The 26,669-nt window shown below is 40.5% G+C and overlaps 1 protein-coding gene across 3 annotated transcripts in view; it reads right to left on the minus strand.

Annotated features, from left to right (window-relative positions):
- usp13 (ubiquitin specific peptidase 13) overlaps nt 1-26,669 on the minus strand; it is a 54,046-nt gene that overhangs the window by 25,645 nt on the left and 1,732 nt on the right. The window contains exons 2-12 of one of the 3 annotated variants that reach the window (XM_061683391.1): nt 22,413-22,538; nt 16,034-16,094; nt 13,039-13,160; nt 12,167-12,309; nt 11,397-11,581; nt 9,527-9,624; nt 9,255-9,445; nt 7,567-7,638; nt 6,282-6,354; nt 3,459-3,584; nt 997-1,150 (exon numbers count right to left, since the gene is read on the minus strand). In XM_061683391.1, coding sequence (XP_061539375.1) covers nt 997-1,150; nt 3,459-3,584; nt 6,282-6,354; nt 7,567-7,638; nt 9,255-9,445; nt 9,527-9,624; nt 11,397-11,581; nt 12,167-12,309; nt 13,039-13,160; nt 16,034-16,094; nt 22,413-22,538 — 1,351 coding nt within the window. Of the gene's footprint in view, nt 1-996; nt 1,151-3,458; nt 3,585-6,248; nt 6,355-7,566; nt 7,639-9,254; nt 9,446-9,526; nt 9,625-11,396; nt 11,582-12,166; nt 12,310-13,038; nt 13,161-16,033; nt 16,095-22,412; nt 22,539-26,669 lie in introns of all 3 variants that reach the window. The other 2 variants (XM_061683390.1, XM_061683389.1) reach the window with 2 other exon arrangements.

A 26,669-nucleotide genomic window follows, 5' to 3' on the forward strand; every position in this document is an offset into this window, starting at 1 on the left:
ACTATAACGTCAAGGGCGAACTTCGAAAGTTGAAATCTTTTTTGAATGCACATGTCCAACTGTTCAATGTTTCAGGTTTGCTGTGGTCTCACAAAGAACTGAACAGCAAAATTCACAACAGGTCCATGAATGGACTAATACAGTTACTCGTTCAATTAGAATTGGTATTTGAACAGTCCTCTTCATCATGTTGTTTGGACATCATGAGACCGATCAATTGAGCAACAGTATCTGGCCATTGCGAGGCTTCAAACAGGATGTTCTCAGAGGGAAGTGGCCATTGATCTTAAGAGTGTCATCAGCAGGTTGCAAGTGGATTACAGAGAGACTGGAAGAGTCACACAATAGCTTAGAAGTGGAAATCTATTGGTTGATTCATGGCTCAAACACCTGTTGTGAATTTTGCCGTTCATTTTGCCGTTCTTCTTGGAGAAGAACAAGTACCGTACAAAAAGTACTACTGACACGTTGATAGTGTTGGGAAGATTACTTTGGAAATGTAGTTGATTTCAATTACAAGTCACCCTGTTGAAAACGTTCTCAAAGTAATATAACGAATTACATTTGCTTCCATTTTGATTACTTTTTCAAATTTTGAATGACTACATCAACAGACATAGAATGGACAGGCATATATTCGTTATCCTATGTGAAGAACAACTAATTACTCATAACTAATTACTGCCGTACTGAGAAGCAAGGAGAGAAGCTGAGTCTCCTGTACCGGATATCCGTATGTCTGTCTTATACTTCCCCTAGGTGGCAGCACTCTCCTCTGTGGGTAATTGCCTTTAAGAATTTATTTTGGGGGGGCTGTAACGGATTAATGGCATTTCTATTCATTTCAATGGGGAAAGATGATTTCGTTTTGAGTTACATTCAACTCATATCTCAAGGCACAGACTGCAGTTCTGTCAGTCTGCCCCCTATGGAACTTGAATTGAACACACGTTCGTGTGTGCTGTTTCTGGCATCAAGTACACGGGTCTCCCTTACCTCGATTGGTTGCGGCTTCGATGGGGGCCGGCAGCTGGATGCAGTAATCCACCCGCTGAGTGTATCGAACCTGGCGTGTCTGGCAGCACTGGACTCGCTCCTCCACCAGGAAGCGGAAGGCGTCACTCGGATTCTCTGAGCTCGTACTGTTCCTCTGCAGATATATACGGTAGTGATGATGGGGTTTATGTAGATACACTGATGTGGTGTGTGCTGTGTTATTTACAGTGCATCAGTGTGCCTCCCTGGAGTCAGTTAACGACACTGCTGTCATTCTGTCAACATAAGGTGCTGGGAATTATGAAATATTAATGATCTGGAAAGTCTGTGCTAATGTTGGGAGTATTTTCCAGCAGTTCTATAGACCAATAGGATGCAGTTTAATCATCTGTCTTTTTCATTAAATCTATTCAAGATATTAATTTCCCCTTGAGGGATTACAATTACTACATTACATAATATATACTGTTATATTATCATTCTAGTTAGTGATGGGAATTGCACAAAATGTCCTTGTTCAACCATGTGTAAAACTGGGGTAAAAGAATCGTTTAATGAATAATTATATTTTATTGGCAGCAGCACAGTGTTCTGCGTCACAGTTCAAGGTTCAGGGTTCGAATCTTGGCTCAGTCAACCCTGTGTGGAGTTTGCTCCGGCTTCCTCACACATTCCAAAAATATGCACATTACTTCAGGCGGATCTCCTCCACCCCCGGGGCCCCGCCACCGGGGAGCTTTTTAATCACCTCGGTGATCTCAACCATAAAGATAGGAGAGCCCATCTTAGAGTCCCCAGACTCTGCTTCCTCAAACGAAGGCGTGTCAGTGGCATTGAGGAGGTTTTCAAAGTATTTGGCCCACTAACTCACAACGTCACGAGTTGAGGTCAGCAGCATCCCGTCCCCACTATATACAGTGTTGATGGTACGCTGCTTCCCCTTCCTGAGACATCGTATGGTGGACCGGAATTTCCTCAAAGCTGTCCTGAAGTCACCAAACTCCTCCCGTGCCTGAGTTTTTGCCTCAGTGACCACCAAAGCTACGTTCCGCTTGGCCAGCTGGTACCCATCAGCTGCCTCCAGAGACCCACAGGCAAAAAAGGCCCAATAGGACTCCTCCTTCAACTTGACTTGACTTCACTGCTGGTGTCCACCAATGGGTATGGGGATTGCCGCCATGACAGGTACCAACCACCTTACAGCAACAGCTCCCTGTGGGGCCCCTCAACAATGGAGGCACGGAACATGGTCCACTGGACTCAATGTCTCCTGGAGGTGAGAGTTGAAACTTTCCCAGCAGAACCCAACAATACATTTGTGTCTGCTAGGTCGGAACGGCATCCTCCCCCACCAGCCAACACAACACACACACCAGCAGGTGGTGATCAATGAACATCGCCACCTCTCTCGTCACCTGAGTGTCCAAGACATGCGTCCGCAAGTCCGATGACACGACTACAAAGTCGATAATCGAACTGCGGCCAACCCTCTCTTCTACTGGGGTGAACCCCAACGTACAGGCACAGAGCCATGGGGCAATAAGTATGCCCACACCTGCTCGGCCCCTCTCACCATGGGCAACGTCAGAGTGGAAAAGAGTCCAACCCCTGTCAAGAATACTGGTACCAGAGTTTAACTTGTGCGTGGGTGTGAGCCCGACTATCCAGTATCTACTCGGAATTTCTCAACCTTGCACACCAGCTCAGGCTCTTTCCTTGCCAGAGAGGTGACACTCCACGTCCCAAGAGCCGGGGATCAGATCGCCAAGGTCCCAGCCTTCAGCCACCTCCACATTCACATTGCACCCGACCCCCTTTGCTCCTCCCACAGGTGGTGAGCCCATGGGAAGGGATGTACCCCGCCTCCTGCCAAACGGGGAAGGGGTGTACCCCGCCTCCTGCCAAACTGGGATAGGCTCCCACATACCCGCAACCCTAGTGAGGAAAAGCTGGGTGGATCTTCATCTTTATTGGGATGGGAGAATCACTCTTAAAGTTCTGAACTCCTTTTTCATTGCCAGAGCCGTACTTATCAGAATAATGCTGCGGATGTTGCTCCTCGTCCCATAGCTGACGTCATGTTGCCCTTATTTAGACAGCAAACTAGTTGAGACACAATCAACAGCAGCAAGCACTCCATTTTGCCTCAATTGCTTCATAGACATGATTAATTACCAGTCATTTCCACACAACAGACCAACTCTTTAAAGACCGATTGATTATGCCATAGTTCTATAATAACTGTATTTTACAGTCGGTGTGAGAGGTAATGGAACTCACACAAGCATTAATTCTACCCCGAAAAATTTTGACAGCTATCCACGGAGGAGAGTTTTTGGTTGTGTTTACAACAGAATATGCTAACTGAATCTAGAATTACAAACAGTTAGAAGAAGGTGTCAGGTCCCAGTCAGGATAATAGAAAGGTTTCTAGGTGGATGTGGATGTTAAGTCCAACTCACCTCCACCAAGTTGATCATATGCAAGAAGAACTCTTGTGCGTCTTGTTGCCTGTTGGAGGAAAACTCCGGATGTCCTCGGGCGACTAGAGCCTTCAGCATCCGGGGGGAGATGCCTTTTTGTTGTTGCTGGAAGAAAAAGAATCAGCATTACACACAGTGACTGTGCAGAACAGGACCCCCTGCCAAACCTAACTGGTGGTGATTTGTTCTCCATTAATAACAGAAGTGGTAACTAAAGGAAGGGAATAAAACCTCACTGTTAATATATATGACAATCTATTTGTGGGATTGATACAAGCTGTTCAAAAGAGTTGAATCCTAATTTTACATTCGAACGGCCAACACTGCCAGCCACAGCCTCTCTCGCTCAGCTGTCATTCATTATGTGTCCAGACCTGATCTATACCATCACGTGGAGGATGACCCCCACCGAGTCATCAATTACTGAAGCTGATGAGGATTAAAGCAAATTCACTTCCTAGGTCACCGGCTACCATAATGCTTTAATGGCTTTTCACATCCTGACAGTTTGGGAAGATGATGGTTTCTTAAAGTCTGCAAAAGTAGTTGTGCTTTTTAAAAACACACGAAACAAGTGTTCCGAATGAAATTGTGATTGTATCTTGACTGGATACAATTAGAAGCCATTTTGGGGAAAACTATGACAACTTTTCCACTGCAGAGTACTGGCATTAGTTTTCCACGTCAAAATAGTACCGCAGGTAACTGCAAAAACAATGCCGCATTGAAGTCAACAGTTGGGACAAGACACTAAGAAACGTTAAGGAGACAAATTTTACTCAGGAGACTTTAGAGCGCAACATTGCAGCAAAGTGACGACTGTGGAGTGCAATACTGAAGCACCCAGCGCTGCGGCACAGCAAAAACGTAAGTTCATGGTAGATTGTGCGTTTATTTTTTGTCATTTATTGTCACGTATCATCAAATGATAGAAGGGAAGGGCACTGGTACAGTGGTACCTTGACTTACCATCTTAATTCATCCATGACCAAACTTGTCACTCAATTTTCCCCATGGAAATTAATTGAAGTGCCATTAATCTGTTCTCGCCCACCGTAAAAAATTACCACAATTTTTGGATGTTTTTAAATCAAGAAAAATAGCACTGTTTCATACAAAACATAATAAAACTAAAGAGAATGTACAGGAATAACTGGTTTTATAAAGTGTCATACTGTATGTACTGTAGTATGTGTGTGTTGACAGTGTACCTTTAAGGGGTGTGGCCTGGTGAAAAATGTCAGGAGCTGGAGTTTTGCTGGCCGGTTAGAGTAAAGTGTGAGCGTCTTGGCGTGAGATAGCAGCTCCTTGCAAGTGTTTTCATTTTGTATTTGTGCGTTTGACAGTTTGCGCCATTAAATAAGTGGCTGAAAGTGCATTTGTGACCCCGACTCCCCACTCTGACCTCAAATTTCGGCTTAAAACACAAAAACAAAAATCAACCAAGCAACAGCTGGGGCTCGAAAAGAACTCCTTAGTTGGGGCACTTGTAAGTACCACGCAGTGGGGAAAAAAAGTAGTGACTTCATGACACAGGTAGGCGAGAGCACAAGGGAAGTAGGGAGCTGGCAGGCACATACAGAGAAGGGACGATGCAGTGTTGACAACATAGTGGAAGAAACATTTAAAGAGCAAAATAAAGAAAGCGGAAAGAAAAAAAAGACCCCAATGGTGCAAGTGGAACCACGACAGCTGTCTTCGGAAGCGCTTTGAGTTGCAAATGTGGCATTGCAGCCAACAGCTATTTTCAGACAGAGTGAAAGATGGTGCAAGCACATTCTAAAAAGCATGCATTGGTTTGTGTCACTCAGGCTCTGCGTCACAAACAGCAAACTGAATGAAAGCGAGAGAGACTTGTTCCCACATAAACAGCGTTGCCAAGATTACTTTGGCAATATAATTGGTTAAAATTAGAAGTTAGCCTGTTGAAAATGTAATAGTAGTGTAACTATTTCAATTACTTTCTCAAAGTTATATAACAAATTACATTTGATTACATTTTGACTACTTTTCTTCATTTTGAATAAGACTTTTGTTTCTTCTGAAATGGTGGACTAAAAGCTAAAAGTTATTATTTTGGAATTAAGCACTTATTTGTTCTTTACACAAATAATAACTGATAACAAAACATGATGAAATGTAAATGATGGAAAAAATGTGTTTATTGCATAAATCTGTATGTGTACAGCATGTGGAAAAAAATGATGCCATGTTGAACTATTGACAAATGTGCACAATATCGGTTCATAAGACAAACAAGATGAGTGAACGTTCCATAAAAAGTGCAAAATTATAAAGATGAAACTGTCCAAAGGTCAGTGTTCTTTTTTATGTGTTCAAACGTGTAACTCTGTGTCGAACCTTTTTCAAAATCTCAGACAAACTAATAGATTGCGCCACAAGAATAGCATATGACCAAAGACAGCCAATCACATGTGTCGGCTTTAGAAGGATGAAGTGATATGAAAACAAATCTGAGGTTTTGGGGCTATTTTTCAAATGTAACTAAAATTGTAATCACAGAAATTTCCAAAAGCAACTGTAAATTAATTAACGGTATACATTTTCTCCCAGTAATGTAATGTAATGGATTGGATGGATGGATATTCTATTTGAATTACATAATCTCATTACATGTAATTAGTTACTACTCCCCAACACTGCACATACATGGCATCCAGTAGCATTTCAGTGAAATTAGTTGTTTGCTGGCACTGACTAGTAGCATGCTTGTGTGGGCTACGCGGCCAGTTGTGGAGCTGAACATACCCAGTTTAATACCTTGTATTCTTCTTTCATCACCTGTTCAATGAGCTCAGATTTCACGGGTGGTTTGGAGTACTGCCCTGAGAGGAGCCCATGGCCCACTTTAGCCCTGTTGGACAAAACACGGTTAAAAATAGGACAGCATAAATTACACTTTGTTCTATTTTTACATGGTGTCTTCACCTGTCAGATCATCAGTTTATGGTAAATAGTTGTTTTATAACATCTTATCTCAATTTACCCAGTGTTCACTTGCCATTTCTGGATTAATACACGTGTAATATTACATTTTTACAATGTACTTGTTTTTTTTTTTTTTACATTTTTACAATGTACTTGTTTTAATTTTTTCTATACCGCTTATTCCCACTAGCGTCGTGGGTGAGCTGGAGCCTATCCCAGCTGACTTTGGGTGAGAGGTACCCTGGACTGGTCACTAGCCAATCGCAGACCAACCAGCCAGTCACACTTACATGTGGACAATTTGTAGTCTTCAATCGATCGAAGAAGCATGTTTTGGGGGGAAACCAGAGCACCCAGAGAAAACGCAAACACGCAGGAAGGCTGGAGCCGAGATTCAAACCCGGAACCTCAGAACTCTGAGGCAGACGCGCGGTCCACTCTTCCATATTTCAATATCATCCTAGTTAATAATAATTTTTCACTGATTAGCTGCAAGATGTTAGACGGTCTGCCTGCCTTCAAGCTATTTGGGACTTTTTCCAAATGTATTATTATCATTCTTTATTACATTTCATTTCTAATGATATACAGTAACATTAAATTATACTACAATTCTGTTTTATTTCATGATATATTCGTAGTGACTCATGTCACCAAAAACTGTAGTTTGTTAATGATAATTACCTGTAGTTGTCTAAGTGGTAATAACATATTTTAGAATCTAAAGCATATTAAGCTCGGGCTCTCATAAACAAAAAAGTAACTTTTGGCATAGATATCAAAGTAATTGTAATCCTATTACTCTTATATAAAAAGTAACGTGTTAGATTATTTTTGATGTTACCCGACCGAATTTTCTGAGTATGTAACGCGTTACCGGCGTCACTGCACTTAAGTGACCAAATACGGTTCCTTGCCGTATAAAGGCCTAAACCTTTCCTGACTGACGAGTAAGCATTACATTTCTTCTCATGCAAATCTTATCTACTTACTTCTGGGACGTTAGTACAGCAAGAGTTACTCGGACATGCTGTAGGAAAAGCTTCTAGACTAAATCATACATGTGCGTTATTGCAAAATTGCCAATTCTTACTAGTTTGCTCATAAATCTACATTGTGTAGAGCTGGAGTCACTTACATTTGCGTGGCAAAGTCCTGTGTGGGGTCAAGGGGTGAATAGTCAAATATCCTCTGAAGGTTCCCGACGTACCTACAGATTCAAATAAGTGTTATACACACACATGAGACTTTCTTTTTGTTGGAAAATAAAGAGTTAATCATTTCTAATTTCATATTTTTACTCCTATGGTATCTGCACCCGAGTCACGGTCTGGATGTGCTGCATTGTGCATTGGTAATCCCTCCAATAAGGTCTTTTGGAGAATATCTGAATATCAGTGTCTATCATAGCTCACCAATTTGATATTTTGAATGTTTTTGATTCAGCAGTTTATATTAATATGACAACAGTGACTTAAACTGAAGTTAAAATTGGCACATTAGGGAAATTTAAAATAAAACAACACATTGTGCGGCACGGTGGACGACTGGTTAGAGCGTCAGCCTCACAGTTCTGAGTACCCGGGTTCAATCCCCGGCCCCGCCTGTGTGGAGTTTGCATGTTCTCCCCGTGCCTGCGTGGGTTTTCTCCGGGCACTCCGGTTTCCTCCCACATCCCAAAAACATGCATGAATTGGAGACTCTAAATTGCCCGTTGGCATGACTGTGAGTGCGAATGGTTGTTTGTTCGTATGTGCCCTGCGATTGGCTGGCAACCAGTTCAGGGTGTACCCCGCCTCCTGCCCGATGACAGCTGGGATAGGCTCCAGCACGCCCGCGACCCTAGTGAGGAGAAGCGGCTCAGAAAATGGATGGATGGATGGATGGACAACACATTGTACATCCATTCGTCAATGGGACAGATAGTGACCAATTCTTCTGTTTAATGCCATTGCCAGTTGACGTTTACAGTGAAACGAAACATAAAACTAAGATAATTACATGCTGTGTATTTAAAACAATCAAATTGCTTTGCATTAATAACGTCAGTTTAGCTTAATGCCAACAAACAATGCAAAACGCCATTGACAGACAAACAAACCGCATCTATGAGACACATTGTTGTAACCCTTCAAGCAATGGATATTGGAACAGAAATGATTAAGCAATAAATGTACACAGACAATACAGCAACACTCACAGGCCTATATTATTTTCCTTTGCAAAAAATGACAAAAAATATTACTGCAGCTTACAGAGTCAGTTGTGAAACTTTTTATTTTTTACATTCTATTTAATTATGTCATAAGTGTATTTTTTTAAGTACACAATTATAGTGCTATTTTTCTTATTAAAAAACATTAACATATTAAAACATGTTAATTGAAATTTTTTTTGGGGAGGTTCAAATGTATTAATGGCATTTTCACTCATTTCAATGGGGAAAGACGATTTGAGATTTGTGTTTTGAGTTATGAGCGTGGTCACAGCTCAAAGTGAACTCGTATTTAAAGCACCACTGTTCTGTCTTAGAAGTCTGTCAAGTGTCTGTAAACGGTGAGTAGTTTTACTTTATTGTATTTCTATTAGGTGTATTTTACACTGTTAAGATGTTTATGATTGTGTGCCAGTTACAAATGTTAAAAGTTACATAAAACATTTGGCTGTGCAGTTAAAGGTTTTGACTGTGCAGTTAATAAAGGTTTTGTGATGTGATGGTTGGAGACCAAAACAAATAGATTCACAGTAGTTCCTATGAGAATTTTTTTTTTTACTAGAATACCCATTAAACAATGTCTTGCAGTGAAGCCTTTTGTGTATACTCACATCCTCTGGAAGTCTGGGATGCTGAAGAGGACCTGCAAGACTGTGCTGAGGTAGCAGCTGTTGCCGAGGTTTTTGATGCCCGTGTAACCGGAACCGTAGACCGCTTTCAGTTTCATGCCGGACTCCTGGATCACCTCCCACTCGCTGACCCGTGGCCGGGCGTTGTTGTCTGTGTGGTGGCCATTCTCTGTCTGAGGGGGCAGCGAAGGCCACGCCATTCAGTGCTTTTTATCTGCGGACAGATTGTGTGTATCAAAGCCATGTTGACTTACTTTTTTCTGCATCTGTAGCATGTCTATTCCAAAGTGAGACAGGTGTTCTGATATGTGCGGGTCCAACACAGCTTCCTCTTCCTCAAACGAATAGACATCTGAAACCAGGGGTTCAGTTAGTCCTTTTCAGCCATGAAGTAACTCACTTCCTAAGCACAAGCAGTAAGCTCCCTCAGGCTGGATGTTTGTCACCCCGTCCATGAATCATCATCAAAATTGAGAACACAAATGATTGCTTTTATATCTTCAAATTAAATAATGGCAAACATATTTTTGCATTTGTAAGAATGTTAAGAATGTTAAAATGTTACTTGAAACATTACCTGTACAGTGGATAAAAGGTTTTATAACAGTTTGACCTTCAACTGAGTTTGTTCAATAACGATTTCTCCGAAGGGAGAAAAGGATTCTAAATACAAAGGTCAGCCAGTGTCTGAAAATGGGGCATATTATGGAAAATGGACTTGTATAGAAATTGTTTGGATAAAAGTAGTTCAGTCTCTGGACTGTAAGTCCACATATCAAGTGTGAAATAAACAACCAAGTACATCTTTTGTTATCTGCCTACTTCTGAAAATGTGTCTGTGAGAGAGCAATTCTTTACTTCGCTGGTACGAACAGTGGGACTAATTTACACAATAACCACCCCATTTGCAGTACCAAACAGTTTTATCAGCACTAGCTTCTGATAACTGGCACAGACTCGAATGTTCAGCTAGTTGTCGATGTGGGGGTGTGGGCTATTTGTGTTTGGCGATCTCATCCACCACACTGCTACACTAATTGACAAGCGTAATTCAGCAGCTTGGAGATGAAACGCTGCCTCCACGGGGTCCTTAAGTGTGCTATAGTTCTTTATCCTTGGGGTATTTTGATGAAAGTATGTCAAAGAAATGTTATTAAGACGTGGGAACTCACTGGATAAAAAAATGCAAAATATGCCTCCTGTGGAAAAAACGCCTGGTTCGAAATGAGAGGTTTCACTGTATTTTCTGCAAAGAGTTAACTGAAGCGGCGGCACAGAGGACGACTGGTTAGGACATTCGCCTCACAGTTCTGAGGACCCGGGTTAAAATGTGTGGAGTTTGCATGTGCTCCCCGTGCCGGCATGGATTTTCTCCAGGTACTCCGGTTTCCTCCCACATCCCAAAAACATGCATGGTAGGGTAACTGAAGACACTAAATTTCCCATAGGTGTGAATGTGAGGTGGAATTGTTGTTTGTTTATATGTGCCCTGAGATTGGCTGGTGACCAGTTTAGGATGTACTGCCTAGAGTCAGCTGTGATAGGCTCCAGCACGCCCGCGACCCCAGTGAAGCGGTACGGAAAATGAATGAATGAGTTATCTGAAGCCTCCCTCTAGTGGTACATGAAAGTATCACTGCCTGAATACCGTTCGGCTGTAAGTGCCATACATTTGCATTTAATGTTTAAAAAATGCCTGTTTTAAAACATTTATTTAGGTACACTTTTATGTGCAATTGATGAGAGTTTAATTGTTTTTTTAAGTAGTTTTTTTTTCCTACATTTTTTTTCCTTACATTTACACTGTGTTCATACTGTGCATAACATTACAGTGGCTTACAATAATATTAAATATACTTTTTGGGGGGAAAAAACTACCTCGTTCTTGATGAACACTTGGGCCTATTATGCTACAATATTTTAATGTTGGTCATGATGGTGGTACTTGCAGAGCTAAGTCCTTTTTAGGAGGCAATTGTTGTAAAAGCTTTGATAACTCCCGTACTAAGACATTAATAATGTTGATTTGATGAGGTTTTCCAGTTTATACCAAATTAGAAGACAGACGAAACACTCTCCTGTTTTTGGATGATAGCTCAAACCAAGACGTCAGCAGTATCAGACCTGCTCCATCTGGAGTGATGGTGTCCAGTTTGACAGCCAGCGGGTGTTTGGTCTCTTTGTAGTGGTCCAGAGCGTGTCCGTTCCCCCCGCTGCCATCAAAGAACCACTTGCCGCAGAGCATGGCGCCATCCGTCAGGTTCAGCCACAGGTTCTCTCTCATCTCGCACTTCTGACACTTCCAGCCACTGTCGATAGGAATGAGACTGGTGTCATTTTAGTGTTATCAATGAATTATCCAGACACCTGTTTGTTAATACGCCCTGCTGTCATCCGTAATTGCAAACAAACAGGATAATACAAAAATACATCCATCCATTTACTGTACCGCTTATCCTCACTAGGGTCGCGGGCGTGCTGGACGCTATCCCAGCTGTCTTCGAGCGAGAGGCGGGGTAGACCCTGAACTCGTCGCCAGCCAATCGCAGGGCACATATAAACAAACAATCATTCGCACTCACATTCACACCTATGGGCAATTTAGAGTCTTCAATCAACCTACCACGCATGTTTTGGGGATGTGGGAGGAGCAGCCACGGGGAGAACATGCAAACTCCACACAGGCGGAGCTGGAATTTGAACCCCAGTCCTCAGAACTGTGAGGCAGATGTGCTAACCAGTCGTCCACTGTGCCGCCAAATGGGAAACTTTAATACATAAAATTACATTTTCCCAATTAAAAAAGGCCAAGATTTTAGAAAATATGACGGAACTAATAAAGAAACGTAAGGTCCCATCAGTCTCTTTATATGGCTGGCTGGTGGTTGTCCTACCTGGGGGGGATTCTGACTCCATTGTCCAACTGTCTAAGACTTCTGGCATGTCTGGATACCTGGATCTCCTCCTCCCAGGATTCAGGCTCCTGCTTTTTGTAGGCCGACGGCGCATTGAGCAATGCATCACAGGCGATGGTTACCTGGATGGGGCAGAGGAAAAAGTGAAGCCACATTATACAGTATAAATTACATATCACTTTGTTTCTTAATAGGACATTTTGTTGCTGTGACCAATAGCAAAACAATCAAGTTACACACAACATAAGCTTTACAAAGAGAAGATGTGTTGAACGATGTTGCAGCATTCTAACACTAAAACGTCTAGCCTGAGAACAAAAATATGACATAAGACATTGAAATAAAAGGAAATTTGAATGCATTCTCCGTGCGTGCAAGAAACAAAACAGGCCACGTCATTAGGTACACCTACACAATTTAATGTGATCAATACAAGAGCAATCAGAACGATGCTTTTACACTGTTTTCACTGTTTCATATTTGTATTATAAACGTTATGTCCGTATAATGTGGTGCAGTAGTACACCACTGTGAACAACAACCACAACAATAAAGTTGTTGATACTACTCACTTAAAACCTTAAATCTGTGGAGGCAGAATTATTGCTACAGCTTTCTATTGGATGCAGTTACATAGAGAAGGTGTACCTAATGTTGTGGCCAGTGAGTGTATTGGTTGTGCACTTAGTGGTTTCAACAGTGCTTGTGTTCACAAAACACAAACCAACCTACAAAGCATGTAATGGAGTGACGCTGTGTCGATATTAGACTCACTTTGAGTGGAACAAAGGTGAAAGCCACTGAGTGCACCCTTCCTATAACATGCATGAAAACACACCGGACTCACTGACCAGAGCGGGTAACTCCTCAATATTTGGTAAGGGGATCTCGAAGTGGTCTGGAAATATAACAAGCTTGGCCTCGTCCTCGTACTCATAGTCCTCACCGTTAAAATCACGGTTTAGCTCTAAATCTTCAAAAGGAGGAAGCAAATATTCAGTCATTTCTGCTAAACACACCCTTTCACATTGCTCTTTTTAATCATACTTTCTTCTTTTTATTCCTACACATTTTAAAACAAAAGGTTAAAACCCAGTTTAAACAGACGGATAATAAAAGCATGTTTTTAACCTTCAGTCCCTGACTACCTTTATATAATCATGATGTTTACTTCCAGTTGGAGTGCATGCTGTATATTTAGCCCTCATCGGCAACCAGCAAAGGGTTACGGATGGCTGACTCAAATCATTCCACCCGATAATGTAGTAGAACAATGGAATTTCTCCCAGTTTATCAGCACAGACATGATAGCAGTAACGCCATAATTACAAGGAATATTTGTATGAAAAACACTTTTCGGCTATAAATACAGAACAATCAGTGAAAAACACAAAGGTTTGGCAGCAACTGAGCAAGCCTCCTTGTGCCGCATGACGACGTATTCTTGCATTGCACTCGGTTCACAACCTCAAAACACTGTAGTGTATGTTGGGAACCTCGTAAACTGCGGACCCTCTATATTATGATTCTAAAGAGGAGCTTGGTCATATAGAGTTGTCATTGAGCAGCCTAGTTGTATATTGACTCACAGCCATGGAAACTTCTCAGAGAAGCAACAAAAGGATAGATTGGCTCATAGGCCTGGTATGGGGCAGACCATTAACATACAGACATAAATAACCTGGATGACAACATTAATAACTAAAGAAGACTGTGCTAAGAACTACTATTTGTGAAGGTACTGCTGAGCTGGTGTGTATCGGTCATAATGAATGAGATGGAAGCGCAAACTTAAGATGTTGGTCAACATCAAGGCCCATGGGGTAAAGTGGAAGGAATTCCTCCTCCGCTGGGTCAGAGGTGAGAGGAGGGGGGCGAGATCACTGGTCCTTGCCAAGCAAGCGTATATAGCGGCAATAGAAGGGTGTTAGGTTAGGGTGACAGGTGGCAGCAGCTGAAGGACCAGGGAGAGACACGAGGCAGCCCCACTGTAAACCAACCACCCTCTGGGCCATGGCTGTGCATGGGTCGCTTTGATTTAGTACAGTTACTAACCGCACATACACATAAGCGGCCTACATTTAGAATGCGGGAGGAAGAGGAGGAGTCTGATTAGTGCAAATATCTGACACGTTCAGCAACAAACAATGACAGCAGTGGTGTTTCTAACCACGGAGATAAGTGAAAATGTATAAAATGCATTAAGAATGTTTTTAGGTATGGTAAATTGACTGTAAAGTTACAGTAAAATTACATACCCTGGCATTTTATTTTAGTAAATTGATATAATAATTTTGTCGGCTCAGCCTTATTCTGGTGATTTTCTTTCATCTTTCACTGTGATGCCAGACGACGCAGCATAGTGTAATATTGGTTAGCACGTCTCCCTCAAGGTTCTAAAGTTCAGGGTTCTCTGTGTGGAGTTGGCGTGTTCTCTCCGGACTTGTGTGGGTTTTCTTCAAGCACTGTGGCTTCCTCCCACATTCCAAAAACATGCATGTTCGATTCTTTGAATACTTTAGGTGTGAATGTGAGTCTGGATGGTTGTTTGACTATACAGTACGTTATGTGCCCTGCAACTAACTGGTGACCAGTCAAGTACGCTGTCTTTCCCCCAAAGTCAACTGGGCTAGGCACCAGCTCACTCACGTCCCTAATGAGGACAAACAAAATTAATGGATGTATGGATACCAAATGAATACAATGTGAAATGCCTTTTTTTTTTTTAAATGAATGAACAAAAGAACATTGTCACATACTTTGTCCCTCTGTTTCACACAATGTGACCAAAAGTATTGGGCACGTTGGCTATTATCGACAGGAAGTAAAATTAGGGATGGTTATCCATCGATTTTCTATTGTCCAAATTAAGGTCGCAGGTGAGCTTGAGCCAATGGTCGGCTAACTTTGGGTGAGAAGCGGGGTACACCCTGGACTGGTCGCCAGACAATCTCAGGGCACAAAAACACAACTTTTTTGACTCACTTTCGCACGATTTAGTCTTCAATTAACTTAACATGTATGTTTCTAGAATGAAGGAGGAAAGCCTGAGCCAAGATTCAAACTCGAACCCCTTGACTGCGAGGAAGATATGTAAACCACTAGTCAGAAGGTCAACTGACTCAATTTGAATTAATGGTCTTTTGATTAGTTCTTTAAGCTATTCTATTTTTCATCTCTTGATATTCGGTTTATGGACTAAAAGGAAGAGTGGTTGTCATATTGAATTTAATGAACAATGATGACACTGATGATATTGTCGTACTCCAATATTACAAACATGATTGAATCACAAATTCTGAGTTGTGATTCTATTGTTGTCAATTATTTTGAAAACAAAATTCTTGACGGTATATTTGTCAATTTGTGATTTTTTTTTATATATATATCTAATCATATGTATTTATGTTGCTTCTTCTTCGACATACACGGTTGACATTTTACTCATAGACACTATTGAAACTAGAAATACATCAATCGATTAACCAACAATGGATTCCTCACAATTGAAAGACCTCTTAACAACCAATTAAATGACTAAATGAGAATTTTACCATAATAATCAATTAGTTCTTTCGTGAAAATGGAAGAAAATATGAACTTGGTCAACCCCTTTTCAACTATAAATTTGCACAAACTATCTGAAAATATGTTTTGACTTTGTCATTATAGGATATTTTATGTAGATTTTTTTTTAAAGAAAACTATCTTCAAATCAGCTTTAGAATAAGTCTGTAACATAGCAAAATGTGGAAAAAGTGAAGGGCGTGAATACTTTCTGGTGGTACTCCACATACTATAAATTCCTCCACCTCAAACACAGCTTGTGACACAAATATAACTTACCCAAAAACACTTTTCCGTTCCGTCGCCTGGGGATGGCGCCTCCTGCAGCTCCTGTGGCTTTCTGCGGGAGAAAAGAAGCAAGAGAAATAAAAAAACAAGTATTCATCATTAAATCCATACATGAGATAGTATCGTTTGCAGAAAGATGCTTGATTTTGTTGTAAATTGGCCACTTCAAATTGGTAGTTAGAAATAGATGCTGGCTGGTCCAGTAGTGAGGTCAGCTTACAAGTTCTGGGGAAAACCCCAACTACCAACTAACAGGGTCACTGTCAGAAAGTAAGTACGGTAGTCCCCTCACTATATCGCAGTTCATCGGTCGCGCCCCTTGCTATATGGCAAATTTTTAAGCAACCGTGTTTTTTAATGGGATTTTACAGGATACTGAATGTATTGTAATTCCCTCGCATGTGGGAATGGAGAGCCACCGACACTGATGCACATTCAGGGAGAACAGGAAAAAAACACAATAAGCACACTAATACAGAGGCTTCTGTTGACCATAGCTCTCACCCAGACACTCAAACCCCGTCTTGCCGACATAACATGCCACGCCATCAGGCCCCACCTCTTGAAGGCACATGCTTACCTAACACGACACTCCAATGTGTACAGTATTTTCTAAACATTTTATGTTTTTTGTTTTTTGTGTTCAAACACATTTTCAAAAGTAAGTTTTAATAAGTTTAAATATGTTTAAAGTTTGTGGAAATTGGTAAAACCTGTTTTTATACAGGCTCCCTATATCGTAGATTTTTACCTTTTGTGGGTGGCAGTGGTGTGCCGTGAGGGCCTTCGGAGACTTCGCCATTGGCCTAAATACTATCAACAGTACTGACCTACAATTACATGCATCCATTTTCTGTACCGCTCATCCTCACTAGGGTCCCGGGCGTGCTGGAGCCTATCCCAGTTATCATCGGGCAGGAGGCGGGGTACACCCTGAACTGGTCTCCAGCCAATCAAAGGGCACATATAAACAAACAACCACTCGCACTAACATCCACACCTACGAGCAATTTAGAGTCTTCAATTAATCTACGATGCATGTTTTTGAGATGTGGGCGGAAACCGGAATACCCGGAGAAAACCCACGCAGGCCGGGATTTGAACCGCGGTCCTCAGAACTGCGAGGCAGATGTGCTTACCAGTCAACTACCATGCCGCCCTCTCTACTTTAATCTTACAAAAATCTAACTGTGACACCGTGGCGACAATGGGCCCCGGAAGTACTTTTGCCGAGTCCTGCCCCGTCTGTGGTATAAATCCTATTTCTTCACATTCTCTTTCACTACGTTTTTATATTTATATTTTACAATACAGTGCTATTTTTCGGAAAAACGTAACTGTCTCTAATCCGTGCTGGCCTCACCACTGTTTTATAAACTTTGCCCTTCATCCTAGCAGAGACTCTTCTGTCACATAACACACCTGACACCTTCCTCCACCCATTCCAACCTGCTTGGACCTGTTTCTTCACTTCCTGACCACACTCACCATTGCTCTGGACGGTTGACCCCAAGTATTTAAAGTCCTCCACCCTCGCTATCTCTTCTCCCTGAAGCCTCACTCTTCTCCCACCACCCCTCTCATTCATGCACATATATTCTGTCTTACTTTGGCTAATCTTCATTCCTCTGCTTTCCAGTGCATGCCTCCATCTTTCGAAGTGTACCTCCACCTGCTCCCTGCTTTCACTGCAGATGACAATGTCATCCTCTTTAATGCCTTTCTAACTTCCCCCTTATTAATTATTGCCACTTCCTGGTCCACCACACTTGGCCCTTCTACTCTCCCTTCTCTCTCATTTTCCTCATTCATCAACTCCTCGAAGTATTCTTTCCATCTAGCTAGCACACTGCTGGCACCAGTCAACATATTTCCATCTCTATCCTTAATCACCCTAACCTGCTGCACATCCTTCCCATCTCTATCCCTCTGTCTGGCCAACCTGTATAGATCCTTTTCTCCTTCTTTAGTCTCCAACCTGGCATACATGTCATCATATGCCTCTTGTTTGCCCTTTGCCACCTCTACCTTTGCCCTATGTCGCGTCTCAATGTATTCCTTTCACCTCTCCTCAGTCCTCTCAGTGTCCTAATTCTTCTTAGCTAACCTTTTTCCTTGTATGATTTCCTGTACTGTGAGGTTCCACCACCAAGTCTCCTTCTCTCCTTTCCTGCCAGAAGATATACCAAGTACTCTCCTGCCTGCTTCTCTGATCCCCTTGGCTGCAGTGGTCCAGTCTTCTGGAAGCTCCTCCTGTCCACCGAGAGCCTGTCTCACCTCTTCCCGAAAAGCTCCACAACACTCGTCCTGTCCTCACATTTGCATCCTTTTTGCAAAGTCTCCCACCATCTGTTCCTCCAAGCTCCTTTCCTGGATGCCGTACTTACCCATCACTTCTTCATCACGCCTATTTCCTTCACCAACATGTCCATTACAATCTGCACCAATCACGACTCTCTCTCTGTCTGGGATGCTCAGAACTACTTCGTCTAGCTCCTTCCAGAATTGTCCTTTCACCTCTAGGTCACATCCTACCTGTGGGGCAGAGCCACTAATCACATTATACATAACACCTTCAATTTCAAGTTTCAGCCTCATCACTCGATCTGATACTCTTTTCACCTCCAAGACATTCTTAGCTAACTCTTCCTTTAAAATAACCGCTACTCCATTTCTCTTCCCATCTACACCATGGTAAAATAATCTAACCCCTGCCTCTAAACTTCGAGCCTTACTACCTTTCCACCTGGTCTCCTGGACACACAATATATCAACCTTTCTCCTTATCATCATCTCAACCAACTCCCAAGATGTTCCTGTCATAGTCCCAACATTCAGTTCTAGGCTCTGTGCTTTCCTCTTCTCTTTCTCCCGAAGCACCCGCTTTCCACCTCTTCTTGGACTTCAACCCACAGTAGCTGAATTTCCACCGGCGGTGGCGGACGTTGTTAACCCGGGCCACGACCGATCCGGTATGGAATTCTTTGGCTGAACGCTCATATTTGTTTGGCAAAGTTTTAAGCCGGATGCCCTTCCTGACGCAACCCTCTGCATTTATCCGGGCTTGGGACCGGCCTACAGTTTGCACTGTCTTGTGCCCCCCATAGGACTGCATTCATTGTTTCACGTAGGGTAATCGTGGTTTTTCTCCAGCGAATGATGAAATCCCTTTACCATCTCATCTTAGAATTTTTCAATTCTGATGAGATTTTCTGTGGTTCTGACAACAAAGCAAAGCAAATTTATTTATATAACGCATTTCATACAAAAGGTAATGCAATGTGCTTCACATGTTTAAAAACATTTAAAAACAAAGGAAGAAAAAAACAACAATAGAAATGTTCCTCCATTTCAGCGTTCAAAATCACACATTCATAGGATTTTAACACAATTGAAAGGTATGTCAACGTGATGAACTTTTATTATTCTTGTTCTCTGTGAAGTTTGATAAGATTTGTAAATCTGCTGATTATTGCTCTCTCGGTGTGGCCTGGGAATGAGATGGCTCGAGCAGACGCCACCATTGAAAAATATGAAAATGGCCTGTTGAAACATCACGTTTTCATCTCAACTAATAAACATCCAGGCATTTTTTTAGCAAAGAGTCAAGGTTTTGGTCATACATTTCTTAATGATTCACATTTATTTCTGGACAAGGAAATCTGGGCCGCTTTGCGACATAAAAAGTGGCATAAAATCCTTAATCCTTATCCAATTCTTACAAACTAGTACTCGTTTTATTCGTGTTTCAAATCTGTATCCAATGATACACTATATTTTGATATACAGGTGGTTTGTATTTTTTGTAACATATCTGCTATATGCTAGTATACCAACTATTAACATGTTAACATTTTATTATATTTGGCTTTTGAAATACTGGGCTTGATATAAAATTATTGTTGGGCTTCTTATGTGCTTTCTTGATTCATACATACATATATTATTTACTCATACGACTATCTGGTTTTGTTTTTTTCAGTATACCAATTGTTAGCATTTTTATCCAGACTAATATGCCTTTTGAAATAGGAATTGAAATACGAAGTACCCAGCATCAGGGCACCACAACCTCATTGTCAATTTACCTTACCATTTAGCACATATTTGTTAGCATGTTAGCATTTTATTCATTCTTACATAAAATAGCACCAAACTACTGGGCCTGATGTAAAATGGTAATCCTTATCAATCTTAGTTCTTAGTTTAGTGCTTTATGCACAGTACTCAGGTTGATATCATGCTATACGTCAGCATACCATATAATACTATGTTATCGATTCTCATTTGAAATAGTACCCAACATCAGGGTAAGAGATAAAATCTTTATCTGGCTTAGTGCTTCATCTACTCAGGTTGTTATTTTGCTATATCCATCCATCCATTTTCTGTCCCACTTATCCTGTTCAGAGTCACAAGGAGCTGCAGCCTATCCCAATTGACGTCGAGTAAAAGGCAGATTACACCCCTGACTGGTCGCCAGTCAGTCACAGGGCACATACCGAGACAGACAACCATTTTCACTCACATTCGCACTATCACTGAGTGGAAACTTGAACCCATGCTGCCCGCACCGAAGTCAGGCGACTGTACCACTACACATCACTGACCTATCTTGCTCTATTTCAGCATTTACTGTATTTGTTAAGCGCATTCAGGATTCACGTTAAGGTGTCAGTCTGTTCATTAGACAGGATGGACACAAACAGACTGAGAGAATGCTGACATACTCGAGACCAGAAAGTACTCAAGGGAAAGACACAAAAAAAAAAAAAAAAAAACAGCAGACATGGGAGCCTGCAGAATGTGAACAGCTGTTTCTGTTTTCAGATGCAGGCATGGAAATAGCAGCTCTTTACAAAGCACAGCTTATCTGGGAGCAATTAGAGCCAGTGAGAAAACACAGCAGAAGCTAAGGCCTCGAGTGCTCACTCCCAACTTGTCGAGAGAGACACAAGGTGAGAAGCTTCAGTTTGGGTCCAGGAGCGATTGGATTTTTTCATTTTTAACAGAGACACACCTCCACAAATTGGACATGTCAATATTAATTCAACTAACTTCCACGTCAAATGTGACATATTTTTTAAAGTTTCTTTTAAAGCATAATTCCCACCCAAAAAAATGTAAACTTGCTCCATTTGCAATTTCATCTATATAACCCGAAAATTCAAAATACAGTAACAATATGAGGAGAGTGCAAAATGACAGATTAAACTTTTGAAATGATCTGCAATGAAATAGCAACACAACAAAATTCTAACTTTTTTTTATAATAATGCACACTACTGTGCTGAATGTAAATATTCTGTTTGAGGTTTACTGCTTTAGATTACATTATAGCTTGGTGCAATACTACAACATATCCAAAGAGAACCAACATAACCTGTACCATCATAGTTGAGGAGCTCATGAAGCCAAATATGAAAAGGTACAACCTGGACAAATCTATAGTGAAAGCATTCTAAAACATCAACAAAGGGCATCTGTAATTTTTTACATGGAACTTTTGGTCAGAATGTAAACAAATAATGAAACATATTTCTTAAGCGAAAGTGTGTTCATATTATTTTTAAGATTTTCTGCTGTCCTTTTTCATTTCTCATTTTTAATAACACATATTTTGTTTTCATTTTTCAATCTACATGTATTAAATATAATTACAGTGACACAAGAAGCAAAAGGAGGGCAGTAATTCTTGGATGCTGAAACTTGCAGCAGGTCACTTTGACCCATTGAACAAAAGGGATTATACCAGGTATGGTATAAGGGATTATACCAGGTATGTCAAACTCATTGTACTTCAGAGACTACATACAGCCTAATTTGATGTCAAAGGGGCCAGACCACTAAAATCATACCATACTTACTTCAATACTAAATAACTAAGTTCTTCCCTTTGTTTCAATGCAAGTACATTACGAAAATCTTTATATTTAATGACTTTTTTCAGCATTTTACAAAACAACTTCAGATATCTTGAGAACATTTTGCTTCAGTTTGTCATCAGCATAATAACTGATCACAGTAATTGTATTTTAAGGCACAAAACTTTAAGTCAAAGGTATTTGGAATTTAAAATTATAATGCTCCACTTTAAAATTAAATGAATTGATGAAGACCTAGGAATTATTATGTCTCCATTTTATTTTCTACATGAGCATAATAATCCTCAAAATTATTTTCACTCACCACCACCACGAAATCCTATTTATTTTTTCACTTATAAATACATCCTGCGACCCGGATTGTACCCCCTAATGGGCTGGTTTTGGCCAGTGGGCCATATGTTTGACACCCCTGGATTATACAGTACATTTTCACGCTACCGAATGACAACGGCTGACCTCTGAGCCACAAGGAATATACTTACTTCTTTGACGTGTCGCTTGAGGTGCATGTAAACACTCTGGCCTGTTTTGCGATAGTGTCTCTCCACGTGTTCTCGCCCAAAGCCCAGGAATGTGTTCATGCACACATACAGGCCTCCCTCAGATTCCTACACACGTGCACACACACACATGCATACACGTACACAAAGGGAGGGGTAAAGGTAATGAGACAACAGCAGTCAAAATTAGGGATGTTCGATTAAATTTCCTCGACTGACTGCAGCGAACAATAATCAATGAACTGTTTAAAGGAGGGTCGTGTGTAAATCTCTCTGGATGTTCTGAACTCCTGTTTCCATGCCAGTGTTATTATACTGATTAACGTCCAACTCCCCATCGTTGAGTCTAGGTCGAGTACTTTGGGTGAGCTGAGCTCATGAGCTCAATTTTGGAAAGTACCCTTCTGAAATTGGATCAAACTTTTTAGACCTTGAAAAAGACCATTTGATGGACGACCCAAAATGGGGCTAGCCTCGCCACTAATAGATAATAATAATAATAATTAATTATATTATTATTATTATCTATTTACTCAATACATTATAAAATTCTGGTTTATTGTCAAAAAAGCACAGACCTTTTGTAAAATTAGGAACACAATATGAGTATTTCATCTCAGGAAAGATATATTAAAACATTTTGGCTAGTCTCTAGTTCTGTTAAAGAAGAAAGGTTGTTTATAAGGTCTCCTTTTGATTTGAGTAATAGACAACACTGTTGGAAATGTAGTACCAGTATATACAGTATAACAATTACACAAAAAAGAAACGAAGACAAACTCATTATCATGCAATAATGTTTTCTTGTTGTTGTTTTTTTACAGTTTCACCTGTACCTGGCTGACTTCTTTTAAAAAAATAGCGTATGTCCATCTATTGATAAGCAGACATTTAGCACATGTAGTTATGGCAATGCAAGCGACCTGATACTGCCAGCCTTTTTTTTCTTCATCTCAAAATAAACACCCCCACTGCAAAAACTCAAAATCTTAGAAAAATAAGACTCATCACTTTGTTTCAAGCTAATTTGTACTTGAAATACAAAGACAAAAAGTTTGCCAGGGGAGTAAGCTATTTTTTATACTAAACTGGCAATGTTTTATTTTTGTATTTTTTACGTGACGCATCTCATGTATTAGTTTTGACTAGAAATAAAATATTACAAGATTTTGAGTTTTTGCAGGGCATGTCAACTTTTTTTGCCCTATAATCAGAAAAAAAAACAAAAAAAAAACACCACGTTTGAACATGCCCTATCTTGGCATTTCATATTGTATCAAATATACTTGGCAAGAAGTCTTTGCTATTCAATTAGCTGGCAGGAGCTCCAGGTGCCTAATTAGCTTATTAGCTAATAGCGACGCAGTACGCACCATTACATGGCCCTGCCGAGTCAATGTTGACTTTTTTTGTCAATACCAAAGCCTGTGCTATCACCGCAGAACATTTTATCTAAAAAAAATAAAAAATTAAAAAATTTAAAAAGGAAAACATCTATTTTTTTCCATTTAATTTGAGGACGAATTCGTAGGGTGGGCTAAGGCAAGTTTTGGGTGGGCTTGAGCCCACCAAAAATAGGGCTGGCCTTGCCACTGGTTTACATAATGTTCTTTGACACATGCAACAATACATACAGCAAATTTGAGCATTTCCCCCCAAAAGACCAAAGGTACAATTATCAGATGTATCTAAAAGATTATCCTGAGCAATTTTCCTGTGGTGTTGGGCGTGTTAAGAGGGATTTCTCTCAGATCTGCTTGGAAAATGATCAGGGACGACAATCTTCAATGTTAATAATGTTCAATATTTTCGATCACAATCACAAATACTTAAGCCTATGTTCAACACCGAGTTGGGCCAGGCGCTAGACTGTGTGATTGTGAAACAAAACTATAGCCAATTAGGAAGCAACCTGAAGCTCACGCTATTGCCAAATACAAATAGAGGAGCATCTGGTTGTGTTGAGTGGTTTTATAATGTGTCTCAGATGTTATTCACCACAGTAAAAATGACAAGGACAAGTGTGTGCAACTGAAAGTAACCAGGTACGCTAACAGTTACCCTAGCTTGTCAAATGTTCATTTTAGTCTATTCTGCGGGCTGTTAATAAAATTGATGTTCATAGTTTGGAAACCCTTTATTTAAACCATGCAACCTTTTTTTGACCTAGCCCCCTAAAGGAATCAGAATTGAGAATCGTTTGGAACTGGAATCGAAATGAGGAACCGGAATCGGGACTGGAATCGCTCAAATTTAAATGATGCCCAACCCTACTTGTAATTATCAATGGAGATACTGATAAGAGCAGTAAGCACAAACTGATTTTTGTCACGTGTAGGGACATTCATATTTGAAAAATGTATTTAAAAAACGGTATACATGGTGCAGCCCACCATATGCCTCACAGTTCTGAGGACCAGGGATCAAATCCTGCCTCGCCCGTGTGGTGTTTGCTTGTTCTCCCCGTGCCTGCGTGGGTTTTCTCTGGGTACTCCGGTTTCCTCCCACATCCCAAAAACATGCATGGTAGGTTAATTGAAAACTCTAAATTGCCCGTAGGTAAGAATGTGAGTGTGAATGGTTGTTTGTTTAAATGTGCCCTATTTATGTTATCAAATAATTGATTAACTCATTCAGTGCCAGCCCTTCCATTAACATGGATATTTGACTTCTAAAGCAGTCAGTGGCACTGAATGTGTTAATTACGCATATGAAAATTAATAGATTTATTATTAAATTGTTTTATACAGACATTTTAACTTTTTTGGTTTGTTTGTTTCTTTGTTTGTTTGTTTCACCTCTGACCAGGCCCATCTATCTGTTTTAAAAATCAAATGTGGCCCTTCAGCACAAATGATTGCTCACCTCGCTGGTCTCGATGAAAAAGATTGTGAACTAAATAAGGCTAAATGTTTCAGTGAAATTAACTAATAACAAGTTTTTAAACAGTGCAAAATGGAAATGAAAATAATATGATGGATTTTCAAAAATAAATAAAATCATGCTATCAATTTACAGAAAAAAAATCTCCTTTTCCACAGAACTTCTAATTTATCATGAATAAGTCAAATAAAGTGGTCAAAAAAAAGATTTAAATTGTTGTATTTCTAATGAATGAAATGTCTACAGAACAATTGCAAAATGATTTAAGTAGGCTGATGAAAAGGTGTCAGTGCAGTCTCAGAAGCTGTGACCAATCAGCTGGTGAAAGGTTCAATTGCTGTTGCCATGGCAATGCAAGCACTTGCTTTTGGAGAGTGACACCAGGACACAGCCTTTCACATATCACTATACAATTACAGTACTACATTGCCTCAATTTGTGGATCATGAAAGGCTCCAAAGTCACCAAAGTGCAGTAGCATGGTTAAAAAAAATGTGTCAAATAAGAAGAAAAGAAAAGGTATGCTCACAAAGAAATACAGGTCTTCTAGCTGAGTTTTATAGAACTTTTCCTCTACAAAAACTGGGGCCATTTGCTTATGTGGGCTACACACACATACCTGTACTCATCTTTAACATTTTAACCGATTGAACAGCTTTAACGTTTCTGATTCATCCCAACTTTTCTCAGCAGAACAAGGAGGGGGGGAAAAAAATCACTCTTACCACACCCCACACCACAAGATAATTGCTTCACAGACATCCGACAATGCGGCTTTTGCTGACTTTAATCGGAAAGAGGGAAATGCTCACGTTCAGCCCACTTATTGACTTATTGGTATGTATGTATCGCTCTTGACACTTCTGTTCTGTAGCAGTCCTTGCTTAAGCCAACAAGTGTTTAAGGCTACCGTTAGCTTCAATTCAACAGGTCGCTCATATTGAAATATTTAAAACAGTACAATTCATTATCATCCTGCTTTTTCCTGTCAAAATAAAAAACAAAAACCTGCAATATCCTACATGTCCACATGTAAAGAACCAGTGTGATAAACTTTTAAGTGGCCCAGAGTGACATATGAGCTTGAACAGCACAAGGCTATAAATAAATCCATCGTCAAGCTAACATGATGGACTCCAGGCAGCTGAGTCACCTTTAAAAACAGTTGCGAGAGCTTTGAACGTGTTTTTTTTGGAGCACAGGTAATATGTAGGAGTCATTGAGAATTATTAGAAGTATAACAAACAAGTACACTGTGTCAAAGTTAACTGAATAGACACTGGACTCTAAAAGACACGACTGTAAAATAGAGTGTGGGCAAACTACAGCCTAATGCTACGTGAATTTTTTAAAAAC

The sequence above is a fragment of the Phycodurus eques genome, chromosome 8, assembly GCF_024500275.1.
Source record: "Phycodurus eques isolate BA_2022a chromosome 8, UOR_Pequ_1.1, whole genome shotgun sequence".
NCBI lineage: Eukaryota > Metazoa > Chordata > Actinopteri > Syngnathiformes > Syngnathidae > Phycodurus > Phycodurus eques.